Raw genomic sequence first — 27,032 nt, 5'->3', positions numbered from 1 at the left:
GCTTGGGGAAGTCAGATAAGACCTCCTAGAGGAGATAACATTTCACATAGGTCTACAGGACGAGTAGGATTTCTCCACAAGGAAAAACAGGGATATGCATATATCTAGGCATATGGAAAACATAATAAAGAGTTCCAATATTTGCATTTTTGTGAGAATCACTGTAATCACAACTGCTACAAATATTAACTGATATAGGAGTGTTGTATTAGCAAATCAGTTACAATGAATGATAATGCTGTTGGTGACATGATTTTCTAAAATGGTGAAACTTCAGGATGAAATTATGAACAAATCAATTGTAGTCTTTCCTTGATTTACATGTTAGACAGTTCCTTGGAAAAATGAGTGTTTATTAAAGCCATACAAAATGCTTTGCATGTGTAAAACAGTTAGGTTCTAAGCTCACATAATTATAACTAAGATTTTTACATACATGGATATCTGTATACATGAATATATGAATATATCTGACATTCGGAAGTCATACTGGACTTTTCTCTACTTTGCACTGCATCTAGCATCCCTGGTCTCTACCACTCAAGTGCCATCAGTACTCTTTCAATTATGAAAACAAACAAACAAAAATGCCTCAACAAATTTCCAAAATACCCCCTGGGAATACTGCTCACAATGATAACCAACTCAACAGAATAATTAAAATAAGAATAGAACTAACAAAAGTTGTTAGAAAGAGAAGTGGAGAATAATGTACACAAACTATTTCCTTATCTTTCATATAAGAGTTTCAATAGATACTGTTTGATGTTGATAAATTAAGATATAGAGGAATAAAGATATTGTGTAGAATAATACCTGAGAAAGTAAAAACAGAAGTGGTTAAGAGCATTTTCATCTAGGAAATGAGAATAGGGTTTGAGGGGTATGAGTCATTGGATAATTTTACTTTATATATATGTATATATATGTATATTTATGTAAAATCTCCATCCATATATATGGATTAATTCTGTGACATGAAAATCAATTCTTGCTCTTTCACTTTTAAACATTTAAAAATAATCTTTTTGAGATATAGTTTACATATAATGAAATGTACCTATTTTTACTGTACAATTTAATAGTTTTGGCAAATATATAATATACACCCATGTGACCTCCACCATCATCATACATATATATGAGGTCCATTTTTTTCCCTAAAGAGCTGTCCAGTTCTTCAAGCACTATTTGTTTTATAAACTGTTCTTTCCATATTAAATTATCATTACACCTTTGTTGAAACTTAATTGACCGTATGTATGTGGATGTATTTCTTCACCCTGTATTCTGGTCCACTGATTTATATGACTTTCCTGAAGTCTTGTTATCATGAAAGTTCTTCAACTCTTATTTTTCAAAATCATATTGACTATTTCAGGCCCTTTGAGTTTCCATATAAATTTTAGAGTCAGTTTGTTGATTTCTAGAAAAAATGCTGCTGAGATTTTGATTGGTATGGCATTGGATCTAGAGACCAATTTTTGGAAAGTTGTCACCTTAACAATAATGAGTTCTCTAATCCATGAACATGGTATACCTTGCCATTTAATTGGGTCTTCCTTAATATCCATCAGCAATTTTTTCTTTAGTTTTCAGTATACAGTTCTTATATATAATTTGTTAACTTAAGGCTGGGTATTTTGTGTTTTTGATGGTCTTACAAATGGTACTGTGTTTCAAATTTCATTTTCCAATTGTTCGTGGCTAGTACCTTTCTGGGATCTCTACTTAATACCCTGAGTTTTCAACATGGATTCTCCATTCTGGATGGTTGCATCTTGAATGTTTCCCAGCCCTGTGCACTTTGGAAATTGTTAATCTACAGCTTCCTAGTCACTCTTTGTCTGGTCTCATGGAGTTTCACTGTACATGGCTTTGCATTCAGACAAGGTCTTAAGCAGGTATTCTGTAGAATTTTGGTCCTCTGGCTCTCGTAGTGCTCTCCTCTTCAATAGTCTGACCTTCAAACTTTGTTCAGTCTCTCCAAACTCTTACTTCTATCTTCTCAACTCAGTAAACAACCCTGTTGTGTTTGGGAACCCTCTTCTTGTACCATCTTCCAGAAAGTGCCACTAATCTAAAAACTAGTACGAACATTAGGTACACCTCATTTTTTCCCTTTCTCTCAGGCATCACAGTTTGGCAACTGCTTGTCATGTAAGTCTGAAAAGAGTTGTTTTGTATATATTTGTCCAGTTTTCTAGTTGTTTATGGTGGAAGTATGGATCTATTCTTAGTTACTCTCTCATGGCTCGTAGTTGTCATATTAGCAACTGCTTTCCTCTCCACTATCCCTGAGTACATTGAGGAGTTTTCTGGAAGAGTTTGCAAGTCACTGTTGCAGACATTCACCACTAAACACACATGTGTGCATATATACCACTCTGGCAAATGAGAGGAAGGTATATATAACTCTGCTGAGATAGGCAGGGGTCAAAGAAGATTTCAAAGTTTTGATTGTATTATACATTTGATTGTACAATTTGATTGATTAAATTGTAGTCAACCCCTTTTTTTTATCTGCAGCCCCTGACAGCCACAGATTTTTGGTTTTGTTTTTTTAAAATACCTAATTTTGCCTTTTAAAAATGTTATATAATTGGATTATAAAGGATGTAGACTTTACAGTTCGGCTTCTTCCTTTTATTATAGTGCACTTGAGATTCATGCATGTGGTCATGTGTGTCAATAATTTCTTCCATTTTATTGCTGATTTGTATGCCATTGCATGGATGTACCAGAGATTGTTTATACATTCACCAGTTGAAAGCATTTGGATTGTTTCCAGTTTTGGGGTGATTATGAACAAAGCTGCTGTAAACAGTCATGTGTAGTTTTTTTTTTTTTTTTCTGAACATATGTTTTTACATCTCTTTGGTATTCCACCTAAGAGTGGAATATCTGGGTTGTATGTTAAGTGTATATTTAATTTTATAACAAAGTGCTAAACTATTTTTCAGGGTGGTTATACCACTTTACATTTCTACTAGAAATGCATGAAAGTTTCAATTGAGTGTGTCATCATCAATTCTTGGTTTGGTCAGTTTGATTTTAGCCTTTTTAAGTATGTAGTAGTATTTCATTGTGGTTTTAATTTGCATTTCCCTATTGACTAATGCTGTTGGGCATCTTTTCATGGACTTATTTGATACCTATTTATCCTCTTTGGTGAAATATCTGATAAAATCTTTTATGTATTCTTGATATAGTCCTTAATCAGATATGTGTGTTGCAAGTATTTTCTCTCAGTCCGTGGCTTGACTTTTTCTTTTAATTAATAATGCCTTTCAAAGAGCAGCGAATTTTAATTTAATAAAATCTAGTTTATAACTTTTTTATTTTATGGTCTGTGATTTTCATGTCTTATATAGTAAAATCTTGCCTAACATAAGGATACACAGATATTCTCATACTTTTTTTTTCATTTGGCCACTTAAAAAAATACTTTCCATTTATTTCATGTTTAAGGGTTTTTTTTTTGGTGGTAAAATGTACATAACATTTAACATTTTAACCATTTTAAGTGTACAATTCAGTGGCATTAAATACATTCACACTGTTGTGTAACCACCACCACTACCCTTTTCCAGAACTTTTTCATCATCTCAAATGGAAACTTTCTCTACCTATTAAATAATAACTCCCATTCCCTCCTCCATCCAGCTCCTGGTAACCTCTATTTTACTTTCTTTCTCTATGAATTTGCCTATTCTAGGTACCTCATATAAGTGGAATCATACAATATTTGTCGTTGTCTGGCTTTTATCATTTTGCCTAATGTTTTGAGGGTTCATCCATGTTGTAGCCTGTATCAGAATTTCATTCCTTTTTATGGCTGAAAAATAAATATTTCATTGTGTGTATCTACAATATTAAAAATTTTATTCATATATTGATGGAATTTGGGTTGTTTCCATCTTTTGGCTATGAGAATAATGTTGCTATGAATATTGGTGTACAAGTATCTGAGTCCCTAATTTCAGTTCTTTTGAGTATATGCCTAGGAGTGGAATTGTTGGATCTATGGTAATTTTATGTTTGAAACTGTTTTTATGCCACCAGGCTGTTTTCCACAGTGGCTGTACCATTATAATTTCCCACCAGCAATGTACAAGGGTTCCAGTTTTTCTATGTCCTGGCCAAATTATTTTTCATTTTTTTGATAGTGGCCATCCTAATAGGTGGGAAGTGGTAGCTCATGGTTTTGACTTGCTTTTACTTAATGACTAGTGATGTTGAGTATCTTTTTATGTGCTTATTGGCTACTTGTATTTCTTTGGAGAAATGTCTATTCAAGTTCTTTGCCTATTTTGGAATTTTTTTTTTTTTTTTTGATTGCTGAGTTGTAGGAGTTCTTTATATATTCTGGATGTTAACCTCTTATCAGATATGTAATTCACAGATTTTTTTTTTCCATTCTGTAGGTTGTCATTTTACTCTGTTGATGGTGTTTAATGCACACATGTTTTTAATTTAGATGAAGTTTATTTTATTTTTTTCTTTTGTTGGCAGTGCTGTTGGTGTCATATCCAAGAAATCATTGCCAAATCAAGAATTAATGACATGGAGATTTCCCTCTGTTTTTTTCTAAGAGTTTTATAGTTTCATCTCTTACATGTAGGTCTTTGATCCATTTAGAGTTAATTTTTGTATATGGTGTCAGGTAAGGGTCTAACCTCATTCTTTTTTTGTGTGTGGAAAACTTTCATATTTTCTTCTATAAGTTTTATATTTTACATTTGGGTGTTTGATTTATTTTGCATTAATTTTTATGTGTGATGTGTGGTTGGTTTTAGTATTTGGATTACTAACTTGTCCAACACCATTTGGGGTAAATTTACCCTCTATACATTGAATTACCTTTGTACTTTTATTAAAAAACAACTGACCATATACGTGTGGATGTATTTCTACACAGTCTGTTCTGTTCCAATGAAGTATGTGTCTATCACCTCTCTAATTCCATACTATTCCTTAAGAAAATTGTTTTGGTTGTTTTAGTTTGTTTACTTTTCCACATAAATTTAGAACCAGCTTGCTGGATATTTGGTTGGGGTTGTGCTGAGTCTATAGATCAATTTATGGAGAATTGCTATCTTGGCAATAGTGAGTCTTCTAATCCATTAACATGGTTTATTTTTCTACTTATTTAGGCCCTTTTTGATATATCCTATCAGTGTTTTTAATTTTAAGCATACAGATCTTGCACAGATTTGTCAGATTATACCTATTTTGTATTTTTTGGTGTTATTGTACACGTTAGTGCTTTTTATTTTAATTTACAGTTGTTTGTTGCTAGTATAAGAAATACAATTGATTTTTTATATTGACCTTTTGTCCTGTAACCTTGCTGAACTCATTTATTACATATAGTAGCTTTTAGTAAATTTTTTGAGATTTTCTATCTAGACAATTATGTTGTCTATGAATAAAGACAGTATGTATACCTTTTATTTCTCCTTTTTGTCCTCTTGTTTTCTCTTTCTTGTCTTCTTGTTTAGAACCCTTAGAATGATGTTGAATAGGAGTGATGAGAATGGGCATCCTTGTCATGTGTCCAGTATTAGGCAGAAAAATTTTAGTCTTTAACAATTAAATATAATTTAGCTGTATTCTTTATATATATTATATAACATATAAATATATACCTTAGTCAGGTTGAGGGATTCCCTTTAACTCTTCTCATGCTGATAATAGATATTTAATTTTATCAGAATTTTTTCCCCATCTACTGGGATGATCATATAGATTTGATTTTTAGTCTGTGGATATGGTGAACTGCGTTGATTTCTGAATATTGAATGAATCTTGCATTCCCAAGATAAATTGTACTTGGTCATTATGTATTATACTTTTTACATTGATTTGCTAATAATTTGCTGAGGATTTTGAGTCTGCATTCATAAGGAAGGCTGGTAATTTAGTTTCCTTTTTTTGTAATGTACTCGTCTGCTTTGTCATTTCATCTTAGTTCACAAAATTATGGCTTAAGGTTGTTCATGATATTCCCTTATCATGCCTGTAGGATTTTAGTGATGTTCCATTTTTCATTCCTTATGTTGTTAATTTGTCAAGTTCTATTGATTACAGAGATGGTAGTGTTGAAGGAGTTCCAATGTAATTATTTCTATCAATTATCCTTCATGTGTTTTGAAGCTCTGTTTTTAGGTGCATACATATTTAGGATTTTTTGTATTCTTGGTGAATTGACTCCCTTATTATATAATGTCTCTCTTTATGCCTAGTATTATTTCTTGTTCTTAATTCTACACTGGCTGACCTTAGTATAGCCTCTCTGAGTCTGTTTTGGTTATTGTTTGCATGGCATGTCTTTTAAATCCTTTTACTTTTAACTTACCCATGTCTTTATATTTAAACCTGATTTTCTATAGACAACATCTCATTGGTTTTTCCTATGTATTTAATCTGGCATAAATTTATTATAAAATTGCCTAAATTACATGTAAGATTATTTAATATATGTTTGCATTTAATTATAATATTGTGGTAGTTTTTGTCTACTTGCTCCATCTGTTCTTTGTTCCCTTTCTCCTCTTTTGTTTTCTGCTTCCTTTTGGATTAATTAGCTATTTATTTTAGTTCCATTTTATCTTCACTATTGGCTTATTTAAAACTATTTTTTAGTGTTTATCCTAGGCTTTTCAATATACATCTTTATTATAGTTCATCTACTTTCAAACAATATTATGCAGTTTTATATTTAGTTTAAGAAATTTAGACAATACTTCCAATTGCTTCATCCAATCTTTTGTGCTATTACTGCTATATATTTTACTCTTACTTATGGCATAATCCCACAGTTCATTGCTCTTATCTTTTCTTTAGCTAGTCATATATCTTTTAGAGTGATTAAAAATAACATTTATATTTATGTCAATGTATATTATTTCTCGAGTCCTTCCTTCCTTTGTTTCTGCCTGGTATCATTTTTCCTTTTGCCTGAAGAACTCTCTTTAAAATTTCTTATAATACCAGACTGCTGATAATGAATTTTCTCATCTTTTGTTTTTCTCAAAATACTTTTATCGTGGCTTTAAGTTTTAATTTAAAAAAAAAAATTAATTAATTAATTAATTAATTTATGGCTGTGTTGGGTCTTCATTTCTGTGCATGGGCGTTCTCTAGTTGCAGCGAGCGGGGGCCACTCTTCATCGCGGTGCACAGTCCTCTCACTGTCGCAGCCTCTCTTGTTGCAGAGCACAAGCTCCAGACGTGCAGGCTCAGTAGTTGTGGCTCACGGACCTAGTTGCTCTGCGGCATGTGGGATCTTCCCAGACCAGGGCTCGAACCCGTGTCCCCTGCATTGGCAGGCAGACTCTCAACCACTGTGCCACCAGGGAAGCCCTGTGGCTTTAAGTTTTGAAGGATATTTCCACTGGGTCTAAAATTTTATTTATTTATTTATTAAAAAAATTTATTTATTTATTTATTTGGCTGCAACCGGGTCTTAGTTGCAGCACATGGGATCTTCATTGTTGTGTGCAGGATCTTCATTGTGGTATGCAGGATCTTTTAGTTGCAGCATACGGGCTCTTTTTTGTTGTGGCATGTGGACTCTTAGTTGTGGCATGTGGGATCTAGTTCCCTGACTGGAGGTCGAACCCGGGCCCCCTGCGTTGGGAGTGCCGAATCTTAACCACTGAACCACCAGGGAAGTCCCAGGTCTAAAATTTTAGGTTGACATTTTTTTCTTTCAGTAACTTAAAGATGTTATTCCTTTGACTTCTGTTTTTCAGTTTCTTATGGGCAGTCTAATTTTTTATCTTAGTTCATTTTTATGTGATTTATATTTTTAAATATGAAATACCAAGGTAAAAAGTATATTCTGCTTGGTGCTTCTTGGGCCTGTAGTTGTATATCCTTCATTAAATGTGGGAAAATTTCAGGTATTATCTCTTCAAATATTTCTTCTGCCCTCCCATCTCCTTCTGGAATTCCAGTTATACATACATTAGATTATTTTATTTTATTCCACAGCTCTTAGGTGCTGTTTTTTTTCTTTTCTTTTCCTTGTTTTTGTTCAGTTTATTTCTATTGATTTGGAGTTCACAGTTCTTTCCTCATCTGCGTCAAGCCTACTGATGAGTATACTGAAGACATTCTTTACCTCTTTTATTGTGTTTTTTAGCTTTAGCATTTCCTTTTGGCTTATTATTGTAATTTCCATCTCTACTGAAATTCTCCATTTGTTCCTGCATTTTGTCATTTTCTACTAGAAAATTTAACATATTATTCTTAGTTATTTTAAATTTATTGTCTGATAATTCCAGTATCTGGTCATTTCTGAATTTAGTTCTGTTTATTTTTTCTCCCAAGATAGTAGGTTGTTTTGTTCTTGAGTTTTTTGTATGTTCCACAATTTTTTATTGAATACTGTATAACTCATGTAGAACTGTAGAGAATGATACAAATATTATATGTCACAATGCTTGCACCTCTTTTCCTAGGTGCGTTTGTTTGAGGGCTTATATCTACCCAGTCAGGAGTTAAGCTGGCTTGAGTTTCATTGTTGCTATGGTTGTCTTCAGTTTGCCACTGGCTTCATATGCTTCTAGTGATACTTTATTCATGAAGGAAAGGGCTAGGGTGATTGAGGGTTTTTCTTCAATGTTCTGCTCCACCCTAAACTTTTGTCCTTCCCTTGGATACTCCTATTACAGAGGGGGCTTCTATCTATGCTTTTGTCCCTATGCTAGAATTAGATTGCTTTGTTTGATATCCAGTGCTTGCTATATTGTTTCTGTTATACTGGTCTAGCCTAGGTCTTAGGCAGGCCCTGTATGTTCTGGTGTTGGAGTGGAGTTTTCTTAGTGATCCCACTTCTCTTTCCTCTTTTAGTTCTGCTTTGAATCTTTGATATGTTTTGTGAGAGATTGTTTTTTACTCCTTCCCCAGGGGTAGGGGACCTTCAATAATGTTGATATATAGTCTTAGGCCCAGGACTGTTTGCTGCTCTTCCCCCAGGTGTAGAGGAGTTTTTTCTTTTACAGCTCTGCCTCTTACAATGAGTCTCACTTGTGCACTGCAATACAAACATCTTTTGCATTTCAGTAATTATACTAGATATTTTTCATACCTAATTCTCATAACACAATTTAGAAATATGGGTTTTACCATTCCCTTTTTGTGGATGAGAGAAACTGAGGCTTAAAGGGATTCGGTTGGTTGCTTTGTGACACAGAGAATTAATATGTAGTAGCGATAAGATTTGAGCCCATATCTTTTTTTTTTTTAAATTAATTAATTAATTTATTTATTTTTGGCTGTGTTGGGTCTTCGTTTCTGTGCGAGGGCTTTCTCTAGTTGCGGCAAGCGGGGGCCACTCTTCATTGCGGTGTGCGGGCCTCTCACTATCGCGGCCTCTCTTGTTGTGGAGCACAGGCTCCAGACGCACAGGCTCAGTAATTGTGAGATTTGAGCCCATATCTTTTTGGTTTAAAAATCTATTCTCTTTCTACTCTACCACAATATGTGGTTAATTTTTTTAACGCCTCGATAAGCACCAAATTACAGGGGAGGGGGGAAATTAATGATAAAAATTTTATTGGACTTCTGTTACTAAATGCATTATGATTTCTGTTTAACATGAGCCAATTTTTTGAACAATAGGCAATGATCTGGGAAATGATGATACCATCGGAGGGAATGTGAGCAAATATATGGTGCTTCCAACTGGATACTTTGGACAGCCCAAGAAAGGACATCTTATCTTTGATGCTTGCTTTGAAAGTGGTGAGTGTATCAAAGGACTTTTCTTATGAGCTTGTCTAGTGAGTTGTTTTTGGAATCTAATGCCATCTGACCATTTAGTGTGATTGAACCCATTTAATTTTTTACCATAATGAAATAATTTGTCAGGAAAGATCTATTTTGAATGAATTAACTTGGAAATACTTAAAAATGAAGTGCTATGTTTTTGTTGTGATAAATGATTAGAAGGATAATGGTAGTACTAATGAACATTTATGCAGTACCTTATATTTTATCAAATACTTACCCAGATATTATTTCTTTTGGGATAAAACTAATATAATTTGAATACTTGATAAATTATTAATTATTCAATGTCTACTGTGTACCTGGTTCTTAGTCTTTCTGAGAGCAGTCTTCTGTATAAAGAAGCAATTAAAGAAAAGATTCAGTTGAACACAAACAAAACATAAAAAGTAATATACTTCGTAAACAGCAAATGCTGTGAGTATTCTGATAGGGGAGAACAGGGCTTAATTGTGAATTTCCACCCAGTAGTAGTTGAATCTTGTTAACTTCTTTATATCTGAGCCTCATACTCTGCATGGCATATAAGCACATAGTAGGTATTCAGAATATGTTGAAAATATTAATGAGAAAGTTAAACATAACTTTGTTTTATAAACAATTGTTGATTATTTTTGGTTTTGAATAATGTGCTTGCATGTGTGTGTGTGTGATTGAAGGGACATTCCAGTTATATGACAGTTCTCTGAACCCTAAGTACCATGGTTGTTTTTACCAACAATTAAAAAGATGTGGAAAGATTAATTTTCTGTTAGCTTTGATAAAAAGCCATATTTAATTGCTTGCTGTTCCCCAGTCCACCAACTTCTCTCAAGTCTCTGTACCTTTGCAGATGCTGTTTTCTCTGTGCCCCAGATGCCTTTCTCTACTTGGTAAAATGTTAATTCAGACTAAGGCCAGCATTTCTTCCTCTGAGAAACAGCACCTCCCAGGCAGGTTTGGCCGTCTCTACCTGTATATTTACAGGCACCTCTTCTATGATTTACAGGACTTTGCTATGATAGTTTTTATTGCATTGCAGTCATTTAATGATCTCTTTCCTTTTCCTTATCACTGAAAATTCCTTGAAGTCAGTGATGGTTTCTTATTAATTTTTGTTCCTTAGCACCTAGTGTACTATCAGAAACTGACTCTAAAGAAATGGAGTTACATGATTTACCTGACAGAGAAATCAAAATAACTGTCATAAAGATTTTTACCAAGGTCAAGAAAACATTGCATGAACAAAGTGAGAATTTCATCAGAGAGAGAGATAATGCTGTAAATACCAAATGTTGATAGAAAGCATGGAGCTGAAGAACATGGTAACTGAAGTGAAAAAACTTCCTGCAGGACTTCAACAGCAGACTAAAGCAGAAGAAAGAATCAGTGAATTTGAATACATATCATTGGAAATAATGCAATCAGAGGAACAAAAGTAAAAAGAACGAAATAGAGTGAGGAAAGCTTAAGGGGTTTATGCAATACCATCAAAGAGATCAGTATATGTATTATGGGAGAAGGAGTGGGGAGAGAGAGAGCGAGAGAGAGCACCAGAGAAATTAATAAATGAAGGAGGACAGATAGTGAAAAAATGGTCTTCATAAAGTGAGATTTTAAGATTAATAAAAATATTTTTACATTTAAATAAAAATTTAACTAATAGCAGCAAGAACATAAAGGGAAGAAAACAATAGTAATTATCACTTTATTACTTATTGTTTGCCACACCCTGTAAGGAATGATATACATAGTTTATCTCATTTAACACACACAAAAGACTTCTGAGGTATTATATCTCTCTTTGTAGGTGAGAAAAGTGATGCTCAGAGATGTAAAGTTATTTACCTTGAATTGCATGACTGACAAGTGGTGTAGCTGAATTTGAAACTGAGAATTTCCTGGCTCCACAGGCCATACTTTTAACCACTGCATGTATGTATCACATTATCGGTCAACTTATGACATGAATAATAAACATATTGTTGAAAATTTCTCACTAGGTGATAAGATATATAGGAAAAGGTTTTATGATAAAGAAAAATGAAAAGTTTACTACTGTTTTAAAATAAACCATCCAAATAAATACTGTGTTTGGTTGCCATCATATGCAATTTGATTATTCTTTTATGATTGATATGCATATATGTGTATTGAATGTGATAAGTGCACTATAATTCATACTTCAAATTAATTGGTTAGCCTGAGAGATTTAGTATGTTGTATTAAATTACCATGGCATGAAAAAGCATCAATGAAATAAAGATATGGTTCAGTTATTTATATATCATTTCAGACAATAGAAATAAAAACTTAAAAACTTTTATTTTTAATTCCCCCGATGGAGTTTTACTACATTTATTTGTGTAATCTTTAAAAATTAATGTTCTATTTCCCTTTGAAAGAAAATAAAATAGTCTTTATTATTGGTGCAGCATTAAAATATGCTATGACTACATTAGAAATCAGGGTTTTTAGCTTAATACTGCACCTGAACTTTTCTTTTAGATATCCAGATGGCTGATATACTTTGTTGTTTTTTTAACTTTATTGAGGGATAGTTGACAAATATAATTGCATATATTTAAGATGTATGATGTAATGATTTGATATACATGTATATTGTAGAATAAGTACCAAAATCACGGTAATTAACACATCCATCACCTTACATAATTAGCATAGTTATCTCATTTCCCCTCCCTGTGGTGAATATGCTTAAGATCTACTCTCAGAAATTTTCAAGTATACAATACCATATTCTTTAACTCTAATCACCATGCTGTACATTAGAGACTCAGAACTTATAACTGAAAATTTGTACCCCTTGACCTACATCACCCCATTTCCCCTTCCCTCAGCCCCAGGCAACCACCATTCTTTTCTCTGTATCTATGAAATCAACTTCACTGCAGCATTATTCACAATAGCAAGATGTGGAAACAACCTAAATGTACTTTGCTGGATGAATGGATACAGAAAATATGATGTATATATATACACATACACATGTGATATGTATGAGTGATGGAATATATATATATACAAATATAATATATAATGCAATATTATTCAGCCATATAAAGGACATCCTGCCATTTGTGACAACATGAATGAATCCAGAGGGCATGCTAACTAATTTTTTTTTAAACAAGAGGTAACATAGTATAATACCAAATAACACAGTTTTTGGTTTCAGACAGACTTAGGTTCATATATTAACTTTAGCATGTACTTGGTTATGTCATGCTGATGTTATCACTTAAAGTTTACTTAAAATTAGGAAAATAAGTATCTGTATTGTAGAATTATTGTGCAAATTAGAGATAACATACAATTTAGCACAATATCTAGCAATGAACTTCAGGTACTAATTCTAGCACATGTATAATATCACCATTTCAAGGGTGCTAAAATGTACCAGAATTTTTCTTGGTGTATTTTTGAGTGTTATTTCCAACCCTTAGAAAAACCTTGCAATATCAGATCCTTAAATTGGGTTCCTCTCACAATCATACTGAAATAAGGACTTAGGTAAAGGTTGTATATTTTATTTATTTATTTATTTATTGGAGTAAAATTACTTTACAATGTTGTGTTAGTTTCTGCTGTACAATGAAGTGAATCAGCATATGTATGCCTATATTCCCTCTCTCTTGGACCTCCCTCCCCCTTTTCCCCCACATCTAGGTCATCACAGAGCACTGAGCTGAACTCCCTGTGCTATACAGCACGTTCCCACTAGCTATCTATTTTACACATGGTAGTCTATTTATGTCAAACCTAATCTCCCAATTCATCCCACCCTCCCCTTTCCCCACTGTGTCCACATGTCCATTCTCTATGTCCATGTCTCTATTCCTGCCCTACAAATAGGTTCATCTGTACGATTTTTTAGATTCCACATATATGCGTTAATATATGATATTTGTTTTTCTCTTTCTGGCTCACTTCACTCTGTATGACAGACTCTAGGTCCATCCACATCTCTACAAATGACCCAATTTCATTCCTTCTTATGGCTGAGTAATATTCCATTGTATATTTTTACCACATCTTCTTTATCCATTCATCTAACATTGGACATTTAGGTTGTTTCCATGTGTTGGCTACTGTAAATAGTGCTGCAATGAACATTGAGATACATGTGTCCTTTTGAATTATGGTTTTCTCAGGGTATATGCCCAGTAGTGGGATTGCTGGGTCATATGGTAGTTCTATTTTTAGTCTTCTAAGGAACCTCCATACTGTTCTCCATAGTGGCTGTATCAATTTACATTCTCACCAACAGTGTAGGAGGGTTCCCTTTTCTCCACACCCTCTCCAGCATTTATTATTTGTAGCTTTTTTGATGATGGCCATTCTGACCAGTGTGAGGTGATACCTCATTGTAGTTTGGATTTGCATTTCTCTAATAATTAGTGATGTTGAGCATCTTTTCGTGTGCCTCTTGGCCATCTGTATGTCTTCTTTGATGAAATGTGTATTTAAATGTTCCACCCATTTTTTAATTGGGTTGTTTGTTTTTTTTGATATTAAGCTGCATGAACTGTTTGTATATTTTGGATATTAATCCTTTGTCCACTGTTTCATTTGCAAATATTTACTCCCATTTTGAGGGTTGTCTTTTTGTCTTGTTTATGGTTTCCTTTGCTGTGCAAAAGCTTTTAAGTTTCATTAGGTTCCGTTTTTTAATTTTTGTTTTTATTTTCATTATTCTAGGAGGTGGGTCAAAAAGAATCTTGCTGTGGTTTATGTCAAAGAGTGTTTTTACTATGTTATCATCTACAAGTTTTATCCAGTCTTACATTTAGGTCTTTAATCCATTTAGAGTTTATTTTTGTGTCTGGTGTTAGGGAGTGTTCTAATTTCATTCTTTTACATGTAGCTATCTAGTTTTCCCATCACCACTTATTGAAGAGACTGTCTTTTCTCCATTGTATGTTCTTGCCTCCTTTGTCAAAAATTAGGTGACCATATGTGCGTGGGTTTATCTCTGGGCTTTCTATCCTGTACCACTGATCTGTATTTCTGTTTTTGTGCCTGCCAGTACCATACTATCTTGATTACTGTAGCTTTGTAGTATAGTTTGAAGTCGGGTAGCCTGATTCCTCCAGCCCCGTTTTTCTTTCTCAAGATTGCTTTGGCTATTCGGGGTCTTTTGTGTTTCCATACAGATTGTAGAATTTTTTGTTCTAATTCTGTGAAAAATACCATTGATAGTTTGATAGGGATTGCATTGAATCTGTAGATTGCTTTGGGTAGTATAGTCATTTTCATAATATTGATTCTTACAATCCAAGAACATGGTATATCTCTCCATCTGTTTATGTTATGTTTGATTTCTTTCATCAGTGTTTTATAGTTTTCTAAGTACAAATCTTTTGCCTCCTTAGGTAGGTTTATTCCTAGGTATTTTTTCTTTTTGTTGCGATGGTAGGTGGGATTGTTTATTTGATTTCTCTTTCTGGTTTTTTGTTGTTAGTGTACAGGAATGCCAGACATTTCTGTGCATTAATTTTGCATCCTGCAACCTTATGAAATTCATTGATTAGCTGTAGTAGTTTTCTGGTGGCATCTTTAGGATTTTCTATGTATAGTATCATGTCATCTGCAAACAGTGACAGTTTTACTTCTTCTTTTCCAATTTGGATTCCATTTATTTCTTTTTCATCTCGGATTACCATGGCTAGAACTTCCAAAACTATGCTGAATAAGAGTGGCAAGAGTGGGCATCCTTTACTTGTTCCTGATCTTAGTGGAAATGCTTTCAGTTTTTCACCATTGAGTATGATGTTTGCTGTAGATTTGTCATATATGGCCTTTATGATATTGAAGTAGGTTCCCTCTATGCCCATTTTCTTGAGAGTTTTTATGATAAATGGGTGTTGAATTTTGTCAAAAGCTTTTTCTGCATCTATTGAGATGTTCATATGGTTTTTATTCTTTTACTTGTTAATATGATGTATCACATTGATTTGTATATATTGAAGAATCCTTGCATTCCTGGGATAAATCCCACTTGAACATGGTGTATGATCCTTTTAATATGTTGTTGGATTCTGCTTGCTAGTATTTTTTTGAGGATTTTTGCATCTATGTTCATCAGTGATATTGGTCTGTAATTTTCTTTTTTTCTGTGATATCTTTGTCTGATTTTGGTATCAGGGTGATGGTGACTTCGTAGAACGAATTTGGGAGTGTTCCTTCCTCTGCAATTTTTTGGAAGAGTTTGAGAAGGATCAGTGTTAGCTCTTCTCTAAATGTTTGATAGAATTCGCCCGTGAAGCCATCTGATTCTGGACTTTTGTTTGTTGGAAGATTTTAAATTACAGTTTCAACTTCATTACTTGTCATAGGTCTGTTTATATTTTCTAATTCTTCCTGGCTCACATTGGAAAGTTGTATCTCATACTGAGATAAGGACTTAGATAAAGGTTGTATATTTAGGTGGGCATCTCAGGAAGAAAAGGTGGGGGAGTAGGGAGAGTAAGACAGGAAATTAAGAAAATCCAACAAAGAATGTGTCCATGAACAGGTACAGTAGTGGTTGTAGGTAGATTAGCCTTAGTTAGAGGGAGCCCACTCAGGAGGATTCATGCACAGCTTCCTTATCTCTATCATCATGTCTAATTTATTCTTTCTTCTGTTATGCAAGGTTGACTGATGTCCACTGCATAAATTATTCCATCCACCTTTTTGTGTAATGCCTCCTCTGTGTTAGGTATTGTCTGATGAGCATGGAGGATCTTCAACATTTTTTTTGGTTATGACTTCATAACCAAAGATTTGAATACTTTGTACCCATTCCCATTGTTCCATTCCCATGTCCCTGTCCCAGACCTCCATGACTGCAGTCTTTCAATCTTGTTCTTTACAGTCCTGTTACCAACCAACCCACCAAGACATTTGCCATTGCCCACAAGTCCATGTATATCTTTACCTTGTACTACTTCTACCTCCATACAAAGGAGAGAAGTAAGTGTACTGCTTTAAGCTCTGTTCACTGGGAGATTTTCCTATCACCACATCATTTAAGGAAAACTGAGTGATATTATATGGCAGCAACAAGTGTTTTTTTAACTTGTGCCAACATATCAAGCCAGTCCATCTGTTAGTCAGTCTTGAGTTGTCTTCCTCAGGGAACCTTCCATGAGGCCATAGGCATGAGCTGAGGGAATGGCATTTGTGTAACAGAGGTAGCTGTCACTGGAGTCAGGGTTTGCTCCCTGTCACTTAAATTACACCATTACTTGGTGTCTCATGATTAGAAGCTCAGTATTTAGTAGGGATCAGGACTTTTCCAGGAGCTGCTTTTCACATGATAGTTTTGTACTGCAGAAAGCATCTTTTGCTCTAGAACTCCAGGGATCTGCTTGTCATAGATTCTGCAGTGTCTTGTCTATCATGGTTGTCTCTAGCATTATTGGATCTCTTTTTTAAATTTAATTTTATTTTGGCAAGAATACTTAACACGAGATCTACTCTCTTAACAAATTTTTAAGTGTACAGTGCAATATTGTTGACTTTAGGTACAATCTTGAATAGCAGATCTCCAGAACTTATTCATCTTGCTTAACTGAAATGTTATGACCATTGATTAGTTTATTCCCCATTCCTCTCTCCTCTTAGCCCCTGACAACCACCATTCGACTCTTTGATTCTATGAATTTAACTATTTTAGATACCTCAAAGAGTTGGAATCATGCAATATTTGTCTGTCAGGCTGGCTTAATATAATACCACTTAGCATAATATTCTCAAGGTTCATCCTTGTTGTTGTGTATTGCATAATTTCCTTCTTTTTTAAGGCTGAATGATATTCTATTGTATGAATACACCACATTTTCTTTCATTCATTCATCTATCTGTGGATATTTAGGTTTTTTCTGTGTCTTTACTATTGTAAATAATGCTGAAGTGAACATAGGAGTGCTAATAATCTCTTTGAGATCCTGATTTCAATTATTTTGGATAAATGCCCAGGAGTGGAATTGCTGGATCATCTGATAGTTCTTTTTTTTTTTTTTGGAGGAACCTCTATACTGTTTTCCATAGTAGATGTACCATTATGCATTCCCACCAACAGTGTCCAAGAGTGCCAATGTCTCCATATCCTCACTAGCACTTGCGTCTTTTGTGGTTTTCTTTTTCTTTGATAATAGTCATCCTGACAGGTGTGAGGTGGTATCTCATGGTTTTGATTTACATTTCCCTGATAATTAGTGACATTAAGTTTTTTTTTTTTTCCATTTACCTGTTGGCCACTTGTATGTCGTTTTTAGAGAAATGTCTATTCTAGTTTTTAGCCCATTTTTAATTAGATTATTAGTTTTTTTTTACTATGAGTTCAAGTTCCTTATATATTTTGAAGATTAATTCCTTATCAGAAATATAGTTTGCAAATATTTCCTTTCATTCTGTAGGTTGCCTTTTACTCTGTTAACTGTTTTGTTTGCTGTGCAGAAGCTTTTAAGTTTGGTGTAGTCCCACTGGTCTATTTTTGCTTTTGTTGCCTGTGCTATTGGTGTCATATCAAGGAAATCATTGCCAATACCAATGTAATGAAGTTTTTCTCTATGTTTTCATTTAGGAATTCTACAGTTTCAATCTTATGTTTAAGTGTTTAATCTATTTTGAGTTGATTTTTGTTTAGGATATAACAAAAGGGTCCAATTTCATTCTTTTGCCACTGGATACCCAGGTACCGATTTGACTAACACTTTTGTTGAAGAGACCACCCTTTATTTTTTTATTTTTTATTTTTTATTTTTTTTTAAACCTAGTTTGTTTTTTTTTTTTAATTTTATAGCTACTTTTATTTTTATTTATTTATTTATTTATTTAGGCTATGCTGGGTCTTCGGTTCGTGCGAGGGCTTTCTCTAGTTGTGGCAAATGGGGGCCACTCTTCATCGCGGTGTGGGGACCGCCGCTCTTCATCGCGGTGCGCGGGCCTTTCACTATCGCGGCCCCTCCCGTTGCGGGGCACAGGCTCCAGACGCGCAGGCTCAGTAGTTGTGGCTCACGGGCCCAGCTGCTCCGTGGCATGTGGGATCTTCCCAGACCAGGGCTTGAACCCGTGTCCCCTGCATTAGCAGGCAGATTCTCAACCACTGCGCCACCAGGGAAGCCCGAGACCACCCTTTATTGATTGTATATTATTGGCACCCTTGTTGAAGACCAGTTGATCATATATGTGTGAATTTATTTCTAGGCTCTTTATTGAATTCCATAGGTCTACAATTCTGTCTTTATACCAGTACCATACTTTTTTGATTACTGTAGCTTTGAAATGTATTTGGAAACTGGGAACTTTGATGCTTCCCACTTTGTTCTTTCATAAGATTGATTTGGCTGTTTGTTGTCTTTTGTGGTTCTATGTGGATTTTAGCATTTTTTCTATTTCTATAAAAAAATGCCATTGGGGTTTTGATAGGGACTGCATTGAATCTGTAGATTGCTTTGATAGCATGGACATTTTAAGAATACTGAGTCTTCCAATTCATGAACATGGGATGTCTTTCCATTTATATGTTTCTTCTTTAATTATTTTCATCAATGTTTTCTAGTTATCAGTATACAGGTTTTCCACTTCCTTTGTTAAGTTTATTCTTTTGGGGCTGTTGTAAATGGGATTGGTTTCCTGATTTCCTTTTCACATAGTTTGTTGTTAGTGAATAGAAATGAGACTGATTTTTGTATGTCAATGTTGTATCCTAAAACTTCACTGAATTCATTTTGTAGCTTTAAAAGTTTTTAAAATTGAGTCTTTTAGATTTTATGTATATAACATTATGTCATTTGAACACAGGGACAGTTTTGCTTCTTCCTTTCCAATTTGAATGCCTTTTATTTATTTTTCTTGCTTAATTGCTCTGGCTAGGACTTCTAGTACTATGTTAAGCAACTGGCAAGAGTGGGCATCATTGCCTTGTTCTTAGAGGAAAAGCTTTCAGTCTTTCAGCAGAACTTTTCATATATTGCCTTTATTATGTTGAAATGGTTTCTTTCTATTCTTGGTGTGTTGAGCATTTTTATCATGAAATGATGTTGAATATTGTTCAATCCTTTTTCAACTTCTGTTGAGACAGATATGTGATTTTTGCCCTTTATTTTGTCATCGTGGTGTATCGCATTAATTTGTTTTCATATGTTGAGCCATCCTTGTATCCCAAGGATAAATCCCACTTGTTAATAGTGTATGATCATTTCAATTTGCTGTTGGATTAGGTTTTCCAGTATTTTATTGAGGATTTTTGCATCAGTATTCATCAGGGATATTGGCCTGTAGTTTTGTTTTCTTGTGATATACTTGTCTGTCAAAGTCAACTGGTAAAGATACCTTGTATCAGGATAATGCTGGCCTCATAAAATGATTTTGGAAGTGTTCCCTTCTCTTCAATTTTTTGGAAGAGTTTAAAAGTATTTGCATTAATTCTTCTTTGACTATTTGGTAGAATTCACCAGGGAATCCATCTGGTCCTGGGCTTTTCTTTGTTGCGAGGTTTTTGATTAGTGATTCAATCTCTATATTAGTTTTAGGTCTGTTCAGACTTTCTGTTTCTTCACAATTCAGTCTTGGTAGGGTGTATGATTCTAGGAACTTATCCACTTTTTTAAAGATTATTCAGTTGATGTAGTTCATAGTAGTCTTTTATAATCCTTTTTGTTTCTGTGGCCTCAGTTGTAATGTCTCCTCTTTCATTTCGGATTTTATTTATTTGAGTCTTCTTTCCTTTTTCTTAGTTTAGCTAAGGGTTTGTCAGTTTTATCTTTCAAAAAAACTCAATTTCATTGTTTTACTATTCTCTATTTCACTTATTTCTATTCTAATCTTTGTTATTTCTTTCCTTCTGCTAACTTTGTGCTTATTTTGTTCTTCTGGCTCCTTGAAGTGTAAATTAAGTTGTTCATTTGATCTTTCTTTTCTCTCAATGTGTCTGTTTATCACAGTAAACTTCCTTTTCAGTACTACTCTTGCCTTAGCCCATAAGTTGTGGTATGTTGTGGGTTTTGTTTGTTTGTTTATTTGTCTTTAGGAGTTTTCTTTGATTTCTTTTCTGACAAAATTGTTGTTCAAGAGTTTGTCATTTAATTTCCACATATTTGTGAATTACCAATTTTTCTTCTGCTGTTCATTTTAGTTTTATTCCATTGTGGTCTGAAAAGATACTTTGCAGGATTTCAGCCTTCTTTAATCTGTTTAGACTTGTTTTGTGACCAAACTTGTGATCTATAAAGTTCCATGTTCAGTTGAAAAGAATATGTATTCTGCTGCTGTTGGGCAGAATGTTATGTATATTTCTCTTAGGTTTATAATGTTGTTCGTCCTCTGTTTCTTTACTGACTTTGTATCTGGATATTCTATTTATTATTGAAAGTGGGGTATTGAATTCTCCTACTATTATTGTCTTGCTGTCTATTTCCCTTTCTGTTCTGTCAACATTTGCTTTATGTATTTAGGTACTCTGTTGGTGGATGCATATACATATTTGATTATTTTATCTTCCTGTTGAATTGGCCTTTTTATCATTATGTTATGTCCTTCTTTTTCTCTTATGATAGATTTTGACTTAAAGTCTATTTTTTCCTGATATAAATATGGCCACCCCTGCTTTCTTTTGGTACCATTTATGAGGAGTAGCTTTTCCATCTCTTTTCTTTCACCTATTTCTGTTCTTAAATCTCAAGTGAGTTTTTTGTAGATAACAAATAGTTGGGTCCATTTTTTTTTAATCCATTCAACCACTCTGTGCCTTTTGATTGAGAAATTTAATGCATTTACGTTTATAGTGATTACTGCTATGGAAGTATTTACTATTTCCATCTTGTTAATTGATTTCTATTAATCTTGTAGTTATTTTGCTTGTATTTCCTAGAGATTTATCTTGTTCCTTTGTTTGGTAACATCTCTGCCCGAACTGTCATTTTCCTTGACTCTCTGTGTTGGTTTCTGCACATTGGATGGAGCAGTTACCTCTCCTATTGTTCAGGCACTAGCCTCATACAGGAGAAGAACATCTACCAATAAGCCTGGCCAGAGATTCTGAGGGCCTCTTGAAACTTTGAGGTAGTCCAACCCACTTTTGTTGGTTCTTTGAAGACCCCAGGTATCTAGGATGTGCCAGGTACCATCAGTATACCATGACAAGCAAGTCTGAAGCCAATTCCTCAGTCAGTCTCTGGAAAAGTTATATTGTTGGATGCTCTGTCTAACTCTTTACTTCCCCAGTGAGAAGCTAAGAACTAGGGATTTTTGTCCACTGGCTCTGTGCTTAACTGGGAGGGAGGTCTATGGTGACTGCCAGCCCAAATCTTCATCTCTGTTTTCACTAGACACCCCACCCTGTCCCAGGTGGTTAGATTATGCCAGATCCCAGATCCCCTCAGTGCTCTGAGACAGGCAAGCTAGAAGCCTGTCCTTTTAGTAGTCCCTGGAAAGATTGTGGCATTGGATACCTGGACCAACTTTTCACCTCACCAGTGAGAATCAGGCAGCTTGGTTTTTGTCCACCTACTCTGTGCTGAGAAGGAGGCAGGAGCTATGGTGTCCACCAGTTTAAATCTCTGTCTCTATCTCCCCCAGGTGGCTAGATTGTTCTGATTCCCTCAGAGTTCCAAGATAAGCAAGACAGGTGCCAGTTCTTTGTGCAGTCTTAGAGAAGCTGGGGTACTGGACACATGGATCAAGTCTTTCCTTCCGCAGTGGGAAGCTGAGAGCCTTGATTTTTTATCTTCTCCCTTTGTGCTGTGCCAGAGAAGGAGCTATGGTGTTTACCAGCCCAAGCTGCCATCTCCTTTCTCTCCCAGGCAACTAGACTGTGCTAGAATCTGTCAGAGCTCTAAGCGTAGCAGCAAAGAAGCCAGACCTTTGGGGATCCCACTTGGACAACTTGGGGTGCTGGACATGTGAGCCAACTCTTTCCTTCCCCTGGGAGAAACTGGGAGCTAGAAAGTCTCTTTCTGATCATACGGTGCTATGTCAGCTGTAGAAATTCTGTTGAGATTGCGTCTTGACTCTCCCTGCCAGATTTGGTGAGTCTAGTTTCACACTTGCCCAGGGTACAGGAATATTTCAGTTAGTTTCTGGATTTCTCACAAAGAGAATCTTGTTACTAAGTTGGTATGTTTGTGGGGACAAGGCAGGTCCAAGATTTCCTACTCTGCTATCGTGCTATGTTGCTCCTCTTGAGTCATTTTTTGCCCACTTAAAATTAGCCTTCTGAGCCTCCTGATAAATGCAATTAATGCAATATTACCAAGTGTGGAGGAAGAGTCCACAAGTACAAAGAGACCTACCAAGCACTGTGTTTCTTTCTTAATGCTAAGAGATACATGGTGTAGTGACTTTTCCTTTACCTTAAAGATGTCCTGGCATATCGCATTGGATACCTAAAAAACTCCATCATGTGGCGGGCCTCTGAATATTTTTCAGGTTTACATTCCACACTCTGGCAAACATATATCTTACCAGGTGTTGTGTGTTGAATTGCAACCCCAGTACCCCCAAAAAAGGATATTTTGAAGTTTCTACCCCTACCTGGGAGTGTTGCCTTATTTGGAAATAGGGACTTTGAAGATGCAATCAAGTTAAGATGAAGCCATACTGGATGGATTAAGATGGACCCTAATCCACCCTATATGAGAAGAGATATTTAGGGATCCAGATGTACACAGAGGGAAGATGGCCAAGTGAAAATGGAGGTAGAAATTCGAATGATATAGCTACAAGCCAAGGAATGCCAAGGATTGTTGACAACTACACTATAGTTGTTTGTTTTTTTGTTATTGAGTTGTATGAGCTGTTTGTCTGTTTTGGAAATTAAGCGCTTGTTGGTTGCATCGTTTGCAAATATTTTCTCCCAACCCATAGGCTGTCTTTTCGTTTTGCGTATGGTTTCCTTTGCTGTGTAAAAGCTTGTAAGTTTGATTAGGTCCCATTTGTTTATTTTTGCTTTTATTTCTGTTGCCTTGGGGACTGAGCTAAGAAAACATTGGTACAATTGATGTCCGAGAATGTTTTGCTTATGTTCTCTTATAGAAGTTTTATGGTGTCATGTCTTATATTTAAGTTTTTAAGCCATTTTGAGTGTATTTTTTTTGTATGGTGTGAGGGTGTGTTCTAACTTCGTTGATTTACATGTGGCTGTCCAGCTTTCCCAACACCATCAAGTGTCACCACTTGCTGAAGAGGCTGTCTTTTTTCCATTGTATATTCTTGCCTCCTTTTTCAAAGATTAATTGACCGTAGGTGTGTGGGTTTATTTCTGGGCTGTCTATTCTCTTCCATTGATCAATATGTCTGTTTTTGTGCCAGTACCATGCTGTTTTGATTACAGTTGCTTTGCAGTATTGTCTGAAGTGTGTGAAGGTTATGCCTCCTGGTCTGTTCTTTTTGCTTAGGAATGCTTTGGCAATTCTGGGTCTTTTATGGTTCCATAAAAATTTTAGGATTATACGTTCTATTTCTGTGAGAAATGTCATGGGTAATTTGATAGGGATTGCATTAAATCTGTAGATTGCTTTGGGTAGTTTGGCCATTTTAACAATATTAGTTCTAGAAGTACTCATTTAAATGTTTGAAGTTTGTAGGGTCTGTAGGGGCTCCTGTTTGCCACCATGTATCCAAGGCTTAGCCAAGAGCCTAGTACATAATAGGTGATCATTAAATGTATATTAAGTGAATACAGTTATCACAATTCTGTAACGTAAGTGTTACTAATGCTGCTTCACAGATGAAGAAAATGAAGTTTAGAGAGGTTAAACATGTGTCAAGGTTACACAGCTTCTAAGTGGTAGAGTCAGGATTTGAATCTGGGTCTGTGTATTAATGGCTAATGGTTAATAGTTAGTCACAGGCAGTATGTGAGGCTCACACATTCTTTTACATACTTTATCTCATTGAATCCTCACGCCTTATGAGATAGGTATTATTATTCTGTCTTACAGATAAGTAGAGGCCTAGAGAGGTTAAGTAATTTGCCCATGGCTATACAGTTAACCAAGAATCAGAGTGGGTATTTGAACCCACGTTGGGTAAGATTAAAATAATAGTAATATAAACACTAATATTGAATTTATTATGTGCCATACAGAGGTCCAAGTGTTTGACATGAGTGATTCATTCAAGTCTCATGTCAACCCTATGAGGTAGATTCTATTGTTATTATTTTCATTTAACAGATGAGGAAACAGACACAGAGAGGTTGAATAATTTTACCAAGATCACATTGCTGGTGATCTGAACTGGGATCCAAACCCAGTCAGTCTGGCTCCATAATCTGTGCTTGAAACTATTGCATTACATGGGGTCATGATCCATATGAAAGCACTTATCTCTGTGTTAGGCATTTAGCAGTTCCATAATTTAAAATTTTGCCTTTAGGTCTTTTTAACTTCTGAGAAAAATAAGATTGTTGTAACTTTAAGTTAAAAATATGATACTAAATTTCCTAAATTGCAGAATGAAGTGATTATAGCAGAAAATAGATTATCTGGTCATTGATTACCACAAACGAAGAGCTTATGACCATTAACCTTTAAAGTAAGAAAACTTCCCTAGTATAAAATTTTAATGTTGGAAGACAATTTCAAAATATTTAAAAATCAAATGAAATCTTGTAGTATGTGAGGCGTAGGGTTATAGAATCTCTAAGGAAAAATTAATCTGCCTTTTGTAGAAGGTTCCCTCCCTCTTCATTCTCATCACATTTAGATAAGCTGTCCTGTTTCAGGAAGAAGTGTTTTAAGTTTGTACATAATTATGGCAGAGTCCTTGATTTGGATTGTTTTGAGGAATATGGAAGAATCTTACTTTTTTCATCTTTACAAATCTACCAACCAGCAGATATGTTTTATCCTGTGGGAAGAATACAATATACAGTTCCTGGTTTAAAGGAGTTTAGTGGGAGAGACTCAAAGGCTCTGATTGAATTGACCGCAAAATTTATCATCTAAAGTAAATATCTTTGCCCACAACAAATGCTAACCTGGAAGGGAGTCTGGGACAACAGACAAAGCCTGGGGTTTGTCTGAGGCTAACCACGATATAATAAATACCGAGTAATAAAACATAGCAAAAGCATGTCTTTTTCAGCATGGTATTGGGGAGATAAGTTTGCAGACAATGCTTATTAGAGGAGGCTACTATTAGCTAAAGCTTGAATGATTAGTAACAATTTATCCGGTAAATTTTGGCTTTTGGGAAAGACTACCTAGTTCTTGTCATGCAGAAAGACATGAATACTAGAGAGATAATGATACTTTCAGGGAATGGCAAACTGCAACTAGCTCTCAAAAATGGAGAGTATTCTTGAGAGTAAGGGCTCACTAAAACATTTTAATTAAATGCATTTTATTTCTCTCTACCTTAAAATTCATTTCTAATATATGTATTCTGTCATTCCCTTCTCTCCATTCTCAAAGAAATAAGTATGCTGGAAATGCAAGAGGGAGGAGATATGGGGATATATGTATATGTATAACTGATTCACTTTGTTCTAAAGTAGAAACTAACACACCATTGTAAAGCAATTATACTCCAATAAAGATGTTAAAAAAAAACCCAAAAAACAACATATGGATCTACAAGAAAAAAAAAAAAACCTTTTAGAGCAAATATTGAATGACAACATCCATGTGTCCACATCCTGTACCTGGTTTGTATGTGTCTCCTTGATGGTTGGTCTCTTTCTCTTCACATTGTCACCTTATATCACTTCTGCCCTGTGAACCCTCCTGACCTACATGATTACTATACTGTTTGCTTTGCTAATCCAGAGTTTTGTCCCTGACCAATGGGTTTAGCCCATTGTCCAAACTGGAATTTTCCCATAGGATGATGGTAAGAGCAAGTATTAGGCAATGTACTCTGGTTTCCCTCTGCTTGTTATTAAATGAATTGTTATAAAATATTGCAACCTTTTCAGCTCCACAACTTCTATCCTAGACCAAGTCATCAGTAAGTTTCCTGGACTTGTACAGCAGCTTTCTAACCTCTCTCTGGTCCATCATCTACAATGCCACCAAAGCTATACTGTGAATCATCTGATCATATTTCTTTATGCTTAAAATCTTTCATGACTCCCCATTGTCCTCAGGATAAAATCCAAATGCTTTTATTTAACAATGTCTTTAAAGTACATATATACATTTAAAACTATTCAGCCATAACAAGAAGGAAAAAAGGAAATACTGCCATTTGCAACAACATTGATGGACTTTGAGGGCATTATGCTAAGTTAAATAAGT

At 34.9% G+C, this 27,032-nt stretch overlaps 1 protein-coding gene across 1 annotated transcript in view; it reads left to right on the top strand.

Moving 5' to 3' along the window:
* Positions 1-27,032, top strand: part of AGBL4 (AGBL carboxypeptidase 4) — a 1,384,112-nt gene that overhangs the window by 120,589 nt on the left and 1,236,491 nt on the right. Inside the window, exon 2 of the mRNA XM_059898403.1 lies at positions 9,634-9,756. Within this exon, the coding sequence (XP_059754386.1) occupies positions 9,634-9,756 (123 nt within the window). The remainder of the gene's footprint in view (positions 1-9,633; positions 9,757-27,032) is intronic.

The sequence above is a fragment of the Balaenoptera ricei genome, chromosome 1 (genome assembly GCF_028023285.1).
Source record: "Balaenoptera ricei isolate mBalRic1 chromosome 1, mBalRic1.hap2, whole genome shotgun sequence".
In the NCBI taxonomy this organism is placed as follows: Eukaryota; Metazoa; Chordata; class Mammalia; order Artiodactyla; family Balaenopteridae; genus Balaenoptera; species Balaenoptera ricei.
Note: the sequence above shows the minus strand (reverse complement) of the source record. Positions and strands in the feature narration are given on the sequence as shown.